The sequence below is a fragment of the Salmo salar genome, chromosome 01, assembly GCF_965601325.2.
Source record: "Salmo salar chromosome 01, fSalSal1, whole genome shotgun sequence".
Classification (NCBI taxonomy): Eukaryota; Metazoa; Chordata; class Actinopteri; order Salmoniformes; family Salmonidae; genus Salmo; species Salmo salar.
The window spans coordinates 131,420,094-131,436,866 of NC_138291.1; the positions used below are offsets into that span (position 1 = coordinate 131,420,094).

Sequence of the window (16,773 nt, forward strand, 5' to 3'; positions counted from 1 at the left end):
GGCCCAATCTCAAAAATGAGATTGTCTTGTGTTTAATATATACTGCTCAAAAAAATAAAGGGAACACTTAAACAACACAATGTAACTCCAAGTCAATCACACTTCTGTGAAATCAAACTGTCCACTTAGGAAGCAACACTGATTGACAATAAATTTCACATGCTGTTGTGCAAATGGAATAGACAACAGGTAGAAATTATAGGCAATTAGCAAGACACCCCCAATAAAGGAGTGGTTCTGCAGGTGGGGACCACAGACCACTTCTCAGTTCCTATGCTTCCTGGCTGATGTTCTGGTCACTTTTGAATGCTGGCGGTGCTTTCACTCTAGTGGTAGCATGAGAGGGAGTCTACAACCCACACAAGTGGCTCAGGTAGTGCAGCTCATCCAGGATGGCACATCAATGCGAGCTGTGGCAAGAAGGTTTGCTGTGTCTGTCAGCGTAGTGTCCAGAGCATGGAGACAGGCCAGTACGTCAGGAGACGTGGAGGAGGGCGTAGGAGGGCAACAACCCAGCAGCAGGACCGCTACCTCCACCTTTGTGCAAGGAGGAGCAGGAGGAGCACTGCCAGAGCCCTGCAAAATGACCTCCAGCAAGCCACAAATGTGCATGTGTCTGTTCAAACGGTCAATAACAGACTCCATGAGGGTGGTATGAGGGCCCGACGTCCACAGGTGGGGGTTGTGCTTACAGCCCAACACCGTACAGGACGTTTGGCATTTGCCAGAGAACACCAAGATTGGCAAATTTTCCACTGGCGCCCTGTGCTCTTCACAGATGAATGCAGGTTCACACTGAGCACATGTGACAGTCTGGAGACACCGTGGAGAACTTTCTGCTGCCTGCAACATCCTCCAGCATGACCGGTTTGGCGGTGAGTCAGTCATGGTGTGGGGTGGCATTTCTTTGGCGGGCCGCACAGCCCTCCATGTGCTCGCCAGAGGTAGCCTGACTGCCATTAGGTACCGAGATGAGATCCTCAGACCCCTTGTTAGACCATATGCTGGTGCGGTTGGCCCTGGGTTCCTCCTAATGCAAGACAATGCTGGACCTCATGTGGCTGGAGTGTGTCAGCAGTTCCTGCAAGAGGAAGGCATTGATGCTGTGGACTGGCCCACCCGTTCCCCAGACCTGAATCCAATTGAGCACATCTGGGACATCATGTCTCGCTCCATCCACCAACGCCACGTTGCACCACAGACTGTCCAGGAGTTGGCGGATGCTTTAGTCCAGGTCTGGGAGGAGATCCCTCAGGAGACCATTCGCCACCTCATCAGGAGCATGCCCAGGCGTTGTAGGGAGGTCATACAGGCACGTGGAGGCCACACACACTACTGAGCCTCATTTTGACTTGTTTTAAGGACATTACATCAAAGTTGGATCAGCCTGTAGTGTGGTTTTCCACTTTAATTTTGAGTGTGATTCCAAATCCAGACCTCCATGGGTTGATAAATTGGATTTCCATTGATTATTTTTGTGTGATTTTGTTGTCAGCACATTCAACTCTGTAAAGAAAAAAGTATTTAATAAGATTATTTCATTCATTCAGATCTAGGATGTGTTATTTTAGTGTTCCCTTTATTTTTTTGAGCAGTGTATATTTCCACACTATAAGGTTGGAATAATACTGTGAAATTGGGGAAATTATGACAATCAAATCAAATCAAATTTATTTTTATATAGCCCTTCGTACATCAGCTGATATTCTCAAAGTGCTGTACAGAAACCCAGCCTAAAACCCCAAACAGCAAGCAAAGCATGTGAAAGAAGCACGGTGGCTAGGAAAAACTCCCTAGGAAAAACTCCCTAGAAAGGCCAAAAACCTAGGAAGAAACCTAGAGAGGAACCAGGCTATGAGGGGTGGCCAGTCCTCTTCTGGCTGTGCAGGGTGGATATTATAACAGAACATGGTCAAAATGTTAAAATGTTAAAATGTTCATAAATGACCAGCATGGTCAAATAATAATATGCCCTTTTTAGTGTAATAGCTTTTTGAAAAGGTTGCCTGAAAGTTCATTCTGTTTTGGTGGGATGGAGTTTTGGCTTGCCTGGTGACATCACCAGGTGGTAAATTAGTTAATAGACCAATAAGAGAGAATTCCAAACCTCTGTTAGATTTAAGTTTTCCCTTCCCCACTCACAGTCCTAGCAAAATTCTTGCATAAGAAATTGCTCTTTGCTAACCTATTTTTGTTTCTTTTTGACCATTTCAATTGAAAACAATCATAGTAAGTTACTTAATTGTTAACCAGGTATTATATGATATTAGATTAAAACAGCTGCATTGGCCCTTTAACATTACATGTTTAAAATTAAATTGTTCTTGTGGCTTAATGAATGAACATTTTAAAGTAATAAAAAAGTGATCTTTCAGCAATGCGAAATTAAAGTTGGCTGTTCAATACTGAACTGCACTTATTGAAGAACGGATCAAAAAAGTTCATTTGGGTTCAGCACTATACTGTAAAAGTTACATAAGTGTCTCTGCAGTGCTGTGGGGATGAGAAGTGGGGCGACTGGCGCCCCCATCTGGCCATGGTGCTGTCCAACCTGACCCACACTTTGGACCTGGACACACGTACCATCACCACCATGGGAGACACTCTGGGTGAGACATCAAAGGACACATTTATGGGCCAGAAGTTTTCCTTGACCACGTAACCTGACCATAGTTTTCTTGGTTAGGTCAGATGTGGTCAGGAGAAACTCTGGTCCTTAATCACATTACATGCATAGGATGTATGGAGGATGTATGTTGCTGAACTCTTGTGCGCTGACAATTGAAAATGCCATCTAAATGTTCCCTATCATGAATATAAGATTAAGATTTATCATCATAATATATAATAGTTTGTCATCAACCATAACCGTCATCATCATGAGAATTATGATGGTTATTAGGACTGGGAATTGCTAGGGACCTTAGGATATGATCACGATACTTAGGTGCCGGTACAATATGTATAGCGATCCTCATGGTACTATATCTATTGCGATTCAGTGGTGGTCAGAGCTGTTTTTAAGCTTAGGCAGGGCGATTATTTATTAATTTTATAAGCATGGACTTATTTCTATTACAGCATCATTTGGATGACTGTCATTCTTATTCCATTCACCCAGCCTAATGTAACATTGATAGATTTAGGTTACTACATGATACTCTAATTTGCCCTATACTCATCATGAGGTTGCTACAACCTAGCCTATGAATAGGGCAGTGTGCAGTGCGATTGCATCATCTGTGGATCTATTGGGGCGGTAAGCAAATTGAAGTGGATCTAGGGTGTCAGGTAAGGTAGAGGCGATATGATCCTTGACTAGCCTCTTAAAGCACTTCATGATGACAGAAGTGAGTGCTACGGGGCGATAGTCATTTAGTTCAGTTACCTTTGCTTTCTTGGGTACAGGAGCAATGGTGGCCATCTTGAAGCATGTGGGGACAGCAGACTGGGATAGGGAGAGATTGAATACGTCCGTAAACACTCCAGCCAGCTGGTCCAGGCATGCTCTGAGGACGCGGCTAGGGATGCCGTCTGGGCCTGCTGCCTTGTGAGGGTTAACACGCTTAAATGGCTTACTCAGGTCAACCATGGAGAAGGAGAGCCCACAGTTCTTGGTAGCAGGCCGCGTCAGTGGTGCACTGTGTTATCCTCAAAGCGGGCGAAGGTGATTAGCTTGTCCGGAATCAAGACGTTCGTGTCCACGACGTGACTGTTTTCCTTTTGTAGTCCGTGATTATCTGTAGACCCTGTCACATACATCTTGTTTCTGAGCTGGTGAATTGCGACTCCACTTTGTCTCTATACTGACGTTTTGCCTGTTTGATTGCCTTACGTAGGGAATAACTACACTGTTTGTATTCAGCCATATTCCCAGTCACCTTGCCATGTTTAAATGCGATGGTTCGCACTTTCAGTTTTGCACAATTGCTGCCATCTATCCACGGTTTCTGGTTAGGGTAGGTTTTAATAGGCACAGTGGGTACAACATCTCCTATACACTTCCTGATGAACTCAGTCACCGTATATATGTATTCGTCAATGTTATTCTCGGAGGCTACCCGGAATTGTCCTTAGCACGGGTATTTCCTGTTTTGAATTTCTGCCTCTAGGAAGGGAGGAGCAAAATGGAGTTGTGATCAGATTTGTCGAAGAGAGGGCGGGGGAGGGCCTTGTAGGCATCCCATAAGTTGTACAAATTTCCTCGACTAACCTGTACCCCCACACATTGACTCTGTACCGGTACCCCCTGTATATAGCCTCATTATTGTTATTTTATTGTTACTTTTTATTTTATTTATTAATTATTTTCTTAACTTTATTTATTGAACTGCATTGTTGGTTAAGGGCTTGTAATTAAGCATTTCACAGTAAGGTCTACACCTGTTGTATTCTGTGCATGTGACAAATAATATTTGTATTCTGTGCATGTGACAAATAATAGTGTTTCTGCAACTGTTTGGACTAATCAAGGTGACAGACAGTGACACATTCAATATCGCCTTGCACACTTTTGCCTGCATCTAGGTGACCTAGGGTGTAATCATTAGTCCAAACAGTTGCAGAAACACTGTTTTCCAACTAAAACGATAGTTTCTATTGGACAAATTCAGGTAGATCTCTCCCCGTTTCATTCCGTTTGCTTCCGTTTAAGAAACGTTTTGCAACAGAATTGGCTAAATGAATACACCGCTGATCATCCACACACACAGTTCACTTTCATTGCAGCCACAGCATTACCACTTTGCTTGTGTATAATTCCTTCTTGCATCTATAGGCTCTCCTCTCAACTTTTCCCTTCGCTTGTGGACTTCAGTGCACAATAGAGGTCGACCGATTATGATTTTAACGCCGATACCGATTAATCGGCCGTTTTTTTTTTTATATATATATATATATTTATTTATTTATTTATTTATTTATTTATTTATATATATATATATATTTTTTTTTATTATTATTATTATATATATATATATATATTTGTAATAATGACAATTACAACAATACTGAATGAACACTTATTTTAACTTTATACATCAATAAAATCAATTTAGCCTCAAATAAATAACGAAACATGTTCAATTTGGTTTAAATAATGCAAAAACAAAGTGTTGGAGAAGAAAGTAAAAGGGCATTATGTGCCATGTTAGAAAGCTAACGTTTAAGTTCCTTGCTCAGAACATATGAAAGCTGGTGGTTCCTTTTAACATGAGTCTTCAATATTCCCAGGTAAGAAGTTTTAGGTTGTAGTTATTATAGGAATTATAGGACTATTTCTCTCTATACGGTTTGTATTTCATATACCTTTGACTATTGGATGTTCTTATAGGCACTTTAGTATTGCCAGTGTAACAGTATAGCTTCCGTCCCTCTCCTCGCTCCTACCTGGGCTCGAACCAGGAACACATCGACAACAGCCACCCTCGAAGCAGCGTTACCCATGTAGAGCAAGGGAAACAACTACTCCAAGTCTGAGCGAGTGACGTTTGAAACGCTAACTTGCTAGCCATTTCATATCGGTTACACCAGCCTAATCTTGGGAGTTGACAGGCTTGAAGTCATAAACAGCGCAATGCATTGCGAAGAGCCTGCTGGTGCCTACCATCGCTCAGTCAGACTGCTCTATCAAATCATAGACTTAATTATAACATAATAACACACAAACATGAGCCTTAGGTCATTAATATGGTCAAATCCCGAAACGATCACGTTTATTCTTTCAGTGAAATATGGAACCGTTCCGTATTTTATCTAACGGGTGGCATCCATAAGTCTAAATATTCCTGTTACATTGCACAACCTTCAATGTATGTCATAATTACGTAAAATTCTGGCAAATTAGTTCGCAACGAGCCTGGCGGCCCAAACTGTTGCATATACCCTGACTCTGCGTGCAATGAACGGAAAAGAAGTGACACAATTTCACCTGGTTAATATTGCCTGCTAACCTGGATTTCTTTTAGCTAAATATGCAGGTTTAAAAATATATACTTCTGTGTATTGATTTTAAGAAAGGCATTGATGTTTATGGTTAGGTACAAGTTGGAGCAACGACCGTCCTTTTTTGCGAATGCGCACCGCATCGATTATATGCAACGCAGGACAGGCTAGATAAACTAGTAATATCATCAACCATGTGTAGTTAACTAGTGATTATGATTGATTGATTGTTTTTTATAAGATAAGTTTAATGCTAGCTAGCAACTTACCTTGGCTTCTTACTGCATTCGCGTAACAGGCAGGCTCCTGCCTGCATTCGCGTAACAGGCAGGAGTGCAATGTAAAGCAGGTGGTTAGAGCGTTGGACTAGTTAACCGTAAGGTTGCAAGATTGAATCCCCAAGCTGACAAGGTAAAAATCTGTCGTTCTGCCCCTGAACAAGGCAGTTAACCCACCGTTCGTTCCTAGGCCGTCATTGAAAATAAGAGTGTGTTCTTCACTGACTTGCCTAGTTAAAAAAAAAAAAAAAAATCGGCAAATCCGTGGCCAAAAATACCGATTACTGATTGTTATGAAAACTTGAAATCGGCCCTAATTAATCGGCCATTCCGATTAATCTGTCGACCTCTAGTGCACAACAAAACAGCTGTTTGTGATCAGGCACAAAAACCTCTTCAAACCATAGACGCTAACCACTACACAGCCTAAACTATACTTTCACCATTTCAACGTTATAGTCAACAAACTGAAACTAACACGTTTGTACACGGATTGGCTTGTGGGTTTACTATCACGCAGTACACTGTACAGCTAGCAGTTACACCGGCAGAAAGAGGTGGGACCAAGTCACTCAGTGTTATTTGAGTCACAAGCAAGACTCAAGTCACAAGGTCTGAGTCTCAAATCGAGTCCCAAGTAGAACAGGTCAAGACTGGAGTCAAGTCCAGGTCACCCATTCTAAGAGCCAGTCAAGTTGAGTCACACGTTTTCAAGTTGAGTCTTAAAAACAAATCTATTCATGCCTGTTCAACTACAAATCTTTGTCTATTTATTGAGACTACCAGACAGCCCTTTTCATTATTTTGTCTACAACACGTTTTGATTAACCTATGTAATTGTAAAATGGGGACCTTGTAGCAGTCGTAATTGCCTGAAATCAGCAGAAGGTAAGGCAGGTTGACGTGTAGTATTTGTGATCCAATGGTGAAAGCACCAAGTCATACAAAATATACAAGTAGATTTACTGAAAGACACGGGCAATATCCCAAAAGAAATAGCCTCTGTATCAGGCTTAACCTGTCCTATCTGAACGGACACCGGTAGAGGTATAGAATGTACAGACTCCCCTTGAGAAACCAAATCGAATCTGTCTAACAGGAGCTCAAACAGGTAGGCCTACAATAACATAAGCACTTGGCCCCCAGGACCATACAATTACCCAATTTGGCAATTGCAACCAATAAACTGGTTCTAAAATGTAAAAGGCAGTTTCGACATCCATTGTTACATTGGTCTTAATCAGACTTGATGATTATTGATATTTCAACACCATGCATACATGGAACAATACTTTTCTCTTATAGTGTGGAGTGTAGGCCACGTAGCCTATTTCTATGCGCACTGGGTAGCGCGTCCTCCTATTACGCACAAAAAAATGTATAGAAACATACAGTGCATTCGGAAATTTTTCAGCCCCCTTCACTTTTTCCATATTTTGTTACGTTACAGCCTTACTCTAAAATGTATTAAATAAATGTTTTCCCTCATCAATCTACACACAATACCCTATAATTACAAAGCGAAACAGGTTTTTAGACATTTTTGCAAATGTATTAACAAATAAAAACTGATACCTTATTTTGGGGCGGCAGGCCAGTAAACGAATAGTTGCTGGATCGAATCGCTGAGCTGAAAAGTAAAAATATGTTGTTCTACCCCTGAACAAGGCAGTTAACCCACTGTTCCCCCAGTAGGCCGTCATTGTAAATAAAAATTTGTTCTTAACTGACTTGCCTAGTTAAATAAAAATGTACGGTTGAAGTCGGAAGTTTACATACACCTTAGCCAAATACATTTAAACTCAGTTTTTCACAATTCCTGACATGTAATCTTAGTAAAAATTCCCTGTCTTAGGTCAGTTATGATCACACTTTATTTTAAGAATGTGAAATGTCAGAATAATAGTAGAGAGAAGGATTTATTTCAGCTTTTATTTCTTTCATCACATTCCCAGTGGGTCAGAAGTTTACATTCATTCAATTAGTATTTGGTAGCAATGCCTTTTAACCTGTCTGGGCGAGGTGGGATGCTTGTCAACCTAGTCAACAGCCAGTGGAATCGCGTGGCGCACAATACAAATACCTCAAAGTAAGCGAAGTACAGCAGCTCTGTTTGTGAGTGGTCAGCCTGGGAACAGTGAGACTGAGAAGCGCGTTCATGAGAATTCTCCATTTTCTTATTTCAGTGTTTGAACGGATACAACGTCTCCCGGTTGGAATACTGTCGCTATTTTACGAGAAAAATCGCATAAAAAATGATTTTATACAGCGTTTGACATGCTTCGAAGTACGGTAATGGAATATTTTGACATTTTTTTGTCACGATACGCGCCGGTGCGTCAACCTTCGGATAGTGTCTTGAACGCAAGAACAAAACGCAGCTATTTGGATATAACTATGGATTATTTGGAACCAAAACAACATTGGTTGTTGAAGTAGAAGTCCTGGGAGTGCATTCTGACGAAGAACAGCAAAGGTAATCCGATTTTTCTTATAGTAAATCTGAGTTTGGTGAGTGCCAAACTTGGTGGGTGTCAAAATAGCTAGCCATGATGGTCAGGCTATCTACTCAGAATATTGCAAAATGTGCTTTCACCGAAAAGCTATTTTAAAATCGGACACCGGGATTGCATAAAGGAGTTCTGTATCTATAATTCTTAAAATAATTATGTTTTTTGTAAACGTTTATTGTGAGTCATTTAGTAAATTCACCGGAAGTTTTCGGTGGGTATGCTAGTTCTGAACAAAACATGCTAATGTAAAAAGCTGGTTTTTGATATATGAACTTGATTGAACAAAACATGCATGTATTGTATAACATAATGTCCTAGGAGTGTCATCTGATGATCATCAAAGGTTAGTGCTGCATTTAGCTGTGGTTTTGGTTTTTGTGACATATATGCTAGCTTGAAAAATGGGTGTGTGATTATTTCTGGCTGGGTACTCTCCTGACATAATCTAATGTTTTGCTTTCGTTGTAAAGCCTTTTTGAAATCGGACAATGTGGTTAGATAAAGGAGAGTCTTGTCTTTAAAATTGTGTAAAATAGTCATATGTTTGAAAAATTGAAGTTTTAGCATTTTTGAGGTATTTGTAATTCGCGCCACTCTATACCATTGGATATTGGGGAGGCGTTCCGCTAGCGGAACGTCTGTACCTAACAGGTTAAATCGGGTACGTTTTTTATCCGGCCGTGCAAATACTGCCCCCTAGCCCCAACAGGTTTGTTTAACTTGGGGCAAACGTTTTGGGTAGCCTTCCACAAGCTTCCCACAATAAGTTGGGTGAATTTTGGCCTATTCCTCCTGACATGAGAAGATTCTCTGGTCTGATGAAACCAAGGTTGAACTCATTTGCCTGAATGCAAAGCGTTACGTCTGGAGGAAACCTGACACCATCCCTATGGTGAAGCATGGTGGCGGCAGCATCATGCTGTGGGGATGTTTTTCAGCAGCAGGGACTGGGAGACTATTCAAGATGGAGGGAAAGCTGAACAGAGCATTACATTTTACATTACATTTAAGTCATTTAGCAGACGCTCCTATCCAGAGCGACTTACAAATTGGTGCATTCACCTTATGATATCCAGTGGAACAACCACTTTACAATAGTGCATCTAAATCTTTTAGGGGGGGGGTTAGAAGGATTACTTTATCCTATCCCACGTATTCCTTAGAGGTGGGGTTTCAGGTGTCTCCGGAAGGTGGTGATTGACTCCGCTGTCCTGGCGTCGTGAGGGAGCTTCTTCCACCATAGGGGTGCCAGAGCAGCGAACAGTTTTGACTGGGCTGAGCGGGAACTGTGCTTCCTCAGAGGTAGGGGGGCCAGCAGGCCAGAGGTGGATGAGCGCAGTGCCCTCGTTTGGGTGTAGGGACTGATCAGAGCCTGAAGGTACGGAGGTGCCGTTCCCCTCACAGCTCCATAGGCAAGCACCATGGTCTTGTAGCAGATGCGAGCTTCAACTGGAAGCCAGTGGAGTGTGTGGAGGAGCGGGGTGACGTGAGAGAACTTGGAAAGGTTGAACACCAGACGGGCTGCGGCGTTCTGAATGAGTTGTAGGGGTTTAATGGCACAGGCAGGGAGCCCAGCCAACAGCGAGTTGCAGTAATCCAGACGGGAGATGACAAGTGCCTGGATTAGGACCTGCGCCGCTTCCTGTGTGAGGCAGGGTCGTGCTCTGCGAATGTTGTAGAGCATGAACCTACAGGATCGGGTCACCGCCTTGATGTTAGCGGAGAACGACAGGGTGTTGTCCAGGGTCACGCCAAGGTTCTTAGCACTCTGGGAGGAGGACACAATGGAGTTGTCAACCGTGATGGCGAGATCATGGAACGGGCAGTCCTTCCCCGGGAGGAAAAGCAGCTCCGTCTTGCCGGGGTTCAGCTTGAGGTGGTGATCCGTCATCCACACTGATATGTCTGCCAGACATGCAGAGATGCGATTCGCCACCTGGTTATCAGAAGGGGGAAAGGAGAAGATTAATTGAATGTCGTCTGCATAGCAATGATAGGAGAGACCATGTGAGGATATGACAGAGCCAAGTGACTTGGTGTATAGCGAGAATAGGAGAGGGCCTAGAACAGAGCCCTGGGGGACACCAGTGGTGAGAGCACGTGGTGCGGAGACAGATTCTCGCCATGCCACCTGGTAGGCGCGACCTGTCAGGTAGGACGCAATCCAAGCGTGGGCCGCGCCGGAGATGCCCAACTTGGAGAGGGTGGAGAGGAGGATCTGATGGTTCACAGTATCAAAGGCAGCAGATGGGTCTAGAAGGATGAGAGCAGAGGAGAGAGAGTTAGCTTTAGCAGTGCGGAGAGCCTCCGTGACACAGAGAAGAGCAGTCTCAGTTGAATGACCAGTCTTGAAACCTGACTGATTTGGATCAAGAAGGTCATTCTGAGAGAGATCGCAAGAGAGCTGGCCAAGGACGGCACGTTCAAGAGTTTTGGAGAGAAAAGAAAGAAGGGATACTGGTCTGTAGTTGTTGACATCGGAGGGATCGAGTGTAGGTTTTTTCAGAAGGGGTGCAACTCTCGCTCTCTTGAAGACGGAAGGGACGTAGCCAGCGGTCAAGGATGAGTTGATGAGCGAGGTGAGGTAAGGGAGAAGGTCTCCGGAAATGGTCTGGAGAAGAGAGGAGGGGATAGGGTCAAGCGGACAGGTTGTTGGGCGGCCGGCCGTCACAAGACGCGAGATTTCATCTGGAGAGAGGGGGGAGAAAGAGGTCAAAGCACAGGGTAAGGGCAGTGTGAGCAGGACCAGCGGTGTCGTTTGACTTAACAAACGAGGATCGGATGTCGTCGACCTTCTTTTCAAAATGGTTGACGAAGTCATCCGCAGAGAGGGAGGAGGGAAGGGGAGGAGGATTCAGGAGGGAGGAGAAGGTGGCAAAGAGCTTCCTAGGGTTAGAGGCAGATGCTTAGAATTTAGAGTGGTAGAAAGTGGCTTTAGCAGCAGAAACAGAAGAGGAAAATGTAGAGAGGAGGGAGTGAAAGGATGCCAGGTCCACAGGGAGGCGAGTTTTCCTCCATTTCCGCTCGGCTGCCCGGAGCCCTGTTCTGTGAGCTCGCAATGACGTCGTCGAGCCACGGAGCAGGAGGGGAGGACCGAGCCGGCCTGGAGGATAGGGGACATAGAGAGTCAAATGATGCAAAAAGGAAGGAGAGGAGGGTTGAGGAGGCAGAATCAGGAGATAGGTTTGAGCAGAGGGAAGAGATGATAGGATGGAAGCGGAGAGAGTAGCGGGAGAGAGAGAGAGCGAAGGTTGCGACGGCGCAATACCATCCGAGTAGGGGCAGAGTGAGAAGTGTTGGAGGAGAGCGAGAGAGAAAAGGATACAAGGTAGTGGTCGGAGACTTGGAGGGGAGTTGCAATGAGATTAGTGGAAGAACAGCATCTAGTAAAGATGAGGTCAAGCGTATTGCCTGCCTTGTGAGTAGGGGGTGACGGTGAGAGGGTGAGGTCAAAAGAGGAGAGGAGTGTAAAGAAGGAGGCAGAGAGAAATGAGTCAAAGGTAGACGTAGGGAGGTTAAAGTCACCCAGAACTGTGAGGGGTGAGCCATCCACAGGAAAGGAACTTATCAAGGCGTCAAGCTCATTGATGAACTCTCCAAGGGAACCTGGAGGGCGATAAATGATAAGGATGTTAAGCTTGAAAGGGCTGGTAACTGTGACAGCATGGAATTCAAAGGAGGCGATAGACAGATGGGTCAGGGGAGAAAGAGAGAATGTCCACTTGGGAGAGATGAGGATTCCAGTGCCATCACCCCGCTGGCCAGATGCTCTCGGGGTATGCGAGAACACGTGGGCAGACGAGGAGAGAGCAGTAGGAGTAGCAGTGTTATCTGTGGTAATCCATGTTTCCGTCAGCGCCAAGAAGTCGAGCAAAGTACAGAGATCCTTAATGAAAACCTGCTCCAGAGAGTTCAGGACGTCAGACTGGGGCGAAGGTTCACCTTCCAACAGGACAACGCAGGAGTGGTTTCTATGTCCTTGAGTGGCCCAGCCAGAGCCTGGACTTGAAACCGATCGAACATCTCTGGAGAGACCTGAAAATAGCTGTGCAGTGACTCTCCCCATCCAACCTGACAGAGCTTGAAAGGATCGGCAGAGAAGAATGGGAGAAACTCCCCAAATACAGGTATGCCAAGCTTGTAGCGTCATACCCAAGAAGACTCAAGGCTGTAATCGCTGCAAAAACATGCTTCAACAAAGTACTGAGTAAAAGATCTGAATACATATTTAAATATTTTTAAATTTGAAAAAAAATTGAAAAAAATGTTTTTGCTCTGTCATTATGCGGTATTGTGTGTAGATTGAAGGGAAAAAATTATTTAATAAATGTTATAATAATACTGGAAAATGTGGGGGAAAAAGCGTCTGAATACTTTCCGAATGCACTGTAGGAGACAGACACAAGGAACTCTGACATAACACAGAAAATATGAACAAAGGAAACCATACATTGAATCAAATGAACAGAACTTCTACCTCATGAGTCTTGCTAACATTCATGTGCACTATAAACATTGCGTCCACTCATAGCAGGCTAATAAATGGTTGGCTAAATTAAAATATATCGTATGCCTATTAAACATGAAACAAATGTCTGTGTTGCAATAAACTGTATGGGGATGGAATGATGAAATGCTCCAGAAGACATCATTTCTGTGTACCTATGGAAGGGGGTGAGAACCATGATCATCCTAGGTTTTGTATTGATGTCAATGTACCCAGAGAACTGAAAATAGCTGTTCTCCGGCTACACCATGGTGCTACCATAGAGGGTGCTGTTGAGGCTATTGTAGACCTTCATTGCAAAAAAGTGTGTTTTAATCAGATATTTGGTGATGTGAATATACACTAATATATACAAAAGTATGTGGACAAATTTAGTGGATTCGGCTATTTTATAAAATCGAGTACACCGCCATGCAATCTCCATAGACAAACATTGGCAGTAGAATGGCCTTACTGAAGTGACTTTCAACGTGGTACCATCATAGGATGCCACCTTTCCAACAAGTCAGTTTGTCAAATTTCTGCCCTGCTAGAGCTGTTCCGGTCAACTGTAAGTGCTGTTATTGTGAGGTAGAAATGTCTAGGAGCAACAACAGCTCAGCCGCGAAGTGGTAGGCCAGACAAGCTCAAAGACCGGGACCGCCGAGTGCTGAAGCGCGTAACACGTAAAAATCGCCTGTCCTCGGTTGCAACATTCACAACCGAGTTCCAAACTGTCTCTGGAAGCAACGTCAGCACAGGAACTGTTCGTCGGGAGCTTCAAGCAATGGGTTTCCATGGCCGAGCAGCCGCACACAAGCATAAGATCACCATGTGCAATGCCAAGCGTCGGCTGGAGTGATGTAAAGCTTGCCGTCATTGGGGACTTGAGCAGTGGAAATGCGTTCTCTGGAGTGATGAATCGCACTTCATCTGGCAGTCTGACAGACGAATCTGGTTTTGGTGGATGCTAGGAGAACACTACCTGCCCAATGCGTAGTGCCAACTGTAAAGGAGGAGGAATAATGTTCTGTGGCTGTTTTTTATGGTTCGGGCTAGGCCCCTTAGTTCCAGTGAAGGGAAATCCTAACATTACAGCATACTTTGATATTCTAGACGATTCTGAACTTCGTGGCAACAGTTTGGGAAAGGCCCCTTCCTGTTTCATCATGATAATGCCCCTGTGCACAAAGCGATGTCTAACCCCATCGAACGCCTTTGGTATGATTTGGAACGCTGACTGTGAGCCAGGCCTAATCGGCCAACATCAGTGCCCGACCTCACTAATGATCTTGTAGCTGAATGGAAGCAAGTCCCCGCAGAAATGTTCCAACATCTAGTGCAAAGCCTTCCCAGAAGAGTGGAGGCTGTTATATCAGCAATGTTCCAACATCTAGTGGAAAGCCTTCACAGAAGAGTGGTGGCTGTTACAGCAGCAAATGAGCGACCGACTCCATGATTTTGGAATGAGATGTTCGACGAGCAGCTGTCCACATACTTTTGGTAGTGTAGTGAATGTAATATCACTTTTAATGTTTCACTTTTTATTTCTCTTAAATTCACTGAGTAGAATGGTCATCTTCTGAGGAGCCTCCATTGTTGCCATTTGATTTTGTGATTTGATGTTCCAAACATATTGCTCACTATATGTCTGCTGCAGAGGCAAGAGCCATAATAAACAAGTTTTGATCAGTCATGAAAATAAAAAGTGCTGAAAACATGTTGGCGTACTATAATTTTTTGTTGTTGTTGTAAAGATGGAGACCAAGCTATATGATGAAAAATACCAGCATATTGACGCAGGTACATCCGACTAGCGCTAGCTAATGCTACCTTTTTACAAATCAATACTTGAAGTCCAAAGTATCTATATGATATTGGTCAAAGTAATATTGCGATATGTAACTGTTGTTTTTTTCCCCACCCATCACTAATGGTTATGATGTTGATGACAAACTATATATTATGATAATAAATGCAATATAACTACCTGCTGCAATCCTGACCGAAAACAGTCAGAACAGAGTTCTGCGATATTCATAAATTGAGTTGAATTTGAGGTACAATCAGGCTCTTTTCACCATCGAGTGACGTGTGTTACAGCTTCCAAGGGGCTAACCGATGCGGCCCACTTCTGTTACCTGATGGCCCAGGTTGGTTTGGGGGTGTTCACCAAAAAGAGCACCAAAATGGTTCTAATCGGCTCAAACCACAGGTTAGACATCTGCTGCTCTGTCCCTTTCTCACTTGTTGGCTGTTGTGGAAATGTCTTGCCTACTACTTAAACTGCTTACTGTGTAGTAATCAGAATACATACTACATATTGCGTTGATTCCCGCCATTCGTTAATTTGGGAACAGCATGTCCCCTCAGCTGATTATCAGCTGTTGTCAAACACATTTGACGCTCAAAAGACTATTCTCTTCCTCAATGGTGTACAGTGAATTCTACTAGATGAATAGCTGAAATGAGTATGACATCCTGGCATTTAACACATACTCAATTTTTGAAATTTCACAATGTAAAACCATTTTTTTTCACATACACAAAATGCCTATTATTTAGAATGCAAGTATGGCTATTTGGACACGGACAGTCAGTTTTCTCACTCTCTCTCACACACTTACCTCTGCTCTGCTTTCGCTGCCACACTGTGGAACAAACTCAAAGGCATATAATCTTACATAGAAATATGAACTTTCATGCATATGGCATACAAAGGCTTTGATGACCTCTTTCTCGTTAGTCTATCGTTCTTCCAGTTTGCGTCTAACGAAGCGATCCAGAGGACGGAGGCCTATGAGTATGCCCAGTCTCTGGGCTCCCAGCCTTGCTCCCTGCCCAACTTCCAGGTGAGTACACACACATATCAAACATCTGAACTTGAGCACACACCATAGACATAGCTCCTGAACCTTTCCCCCTATGATCTTACAGAAATGGACTGAATGGTCATCTAGAGATGCTGTATAGCATGGCAGTAACTGCATAGAAATGTCTTCTAGTCATTCTATTTCTATGAGTAGTGCTGATCCCTGTTCTCCGAATTTAAGTAAAACCCTGATGTGAAGGGCTGAAACACATTGGTTTTATCATTAAAGAAGCATTTTGATCAACTTCCACTGCCCTCCAAGAGATGTTGAATTCTCTTCACTCCTAATGTAAGTGAATGTGCCCAGCCTCTGTGCGATGAAATCAGCTATCATGACCTTTGCCCTTTCTTCCTCCTGTCTCTCTCTAGGTGTTCAAGCTGATCTATGCGTGTCGCCTGGCCGAGGCCGGCCTGTGTGCTCAGGCCTTCCATTACTGTGAGGTTATCTCCAGGAGCGTGCTCATGCAGCCGTCCTACCACTCTCCTGTGTTCACCAGTCAGCTGATACAGGTAGACACACACACCCACATACGATCACTCTCACAACACACACACACAAGCGCACTGTCAACACACACGTACTTACTCATACTTTCACACAAATACAAGCGCGCGCACACACACACATACCCTCATTTACATTTACGTCATTTAGCAGACGCTCTTATCCAGAGCGACTTA

At 43.7% G+C, this 16,773-nt stretch overlaps 1 protein-coding gene across 6 annotated transcripts in view; it reads left to right on the plus strand.

Annotated features, from left to right (window-relative positions):
- sec16a (SEC16 homolog A, endoplasmic reticulum export factor) overlaps nucleotides 1-16,773 on the plus strand; it is a 103,989-nt gene that overhangs the window by 72,713 nt on the left and 14,503 nt on the right. For all 6 annotated transcript variants that reach the window (XM_082978806.1, XM_082978808.1, XM_082978809.1 and 3 more), the window contains 4 exons: nucleotides 2,492-2,609; nucleotides 15,324-15,435; nucleotides 15,967-16,072; nucleotides 16,462-16,602. In XM_082978806.1, the coding sequence (XP_082834932.1) occupies nucleotides 2,492-2,609; nucleotides 15,324-15,435; nucleotides 15,967-16,072; nucleotides 16,462-16,602 (477 nt within the window). The remainder of the gene's footprint in view (nucleotides 1-2,491; nucleotides 2,610-15,323; nucleotides 15,436-15,966; nucleotides 16,073-16,461; nucleotides 16,603-16,773) is intronic.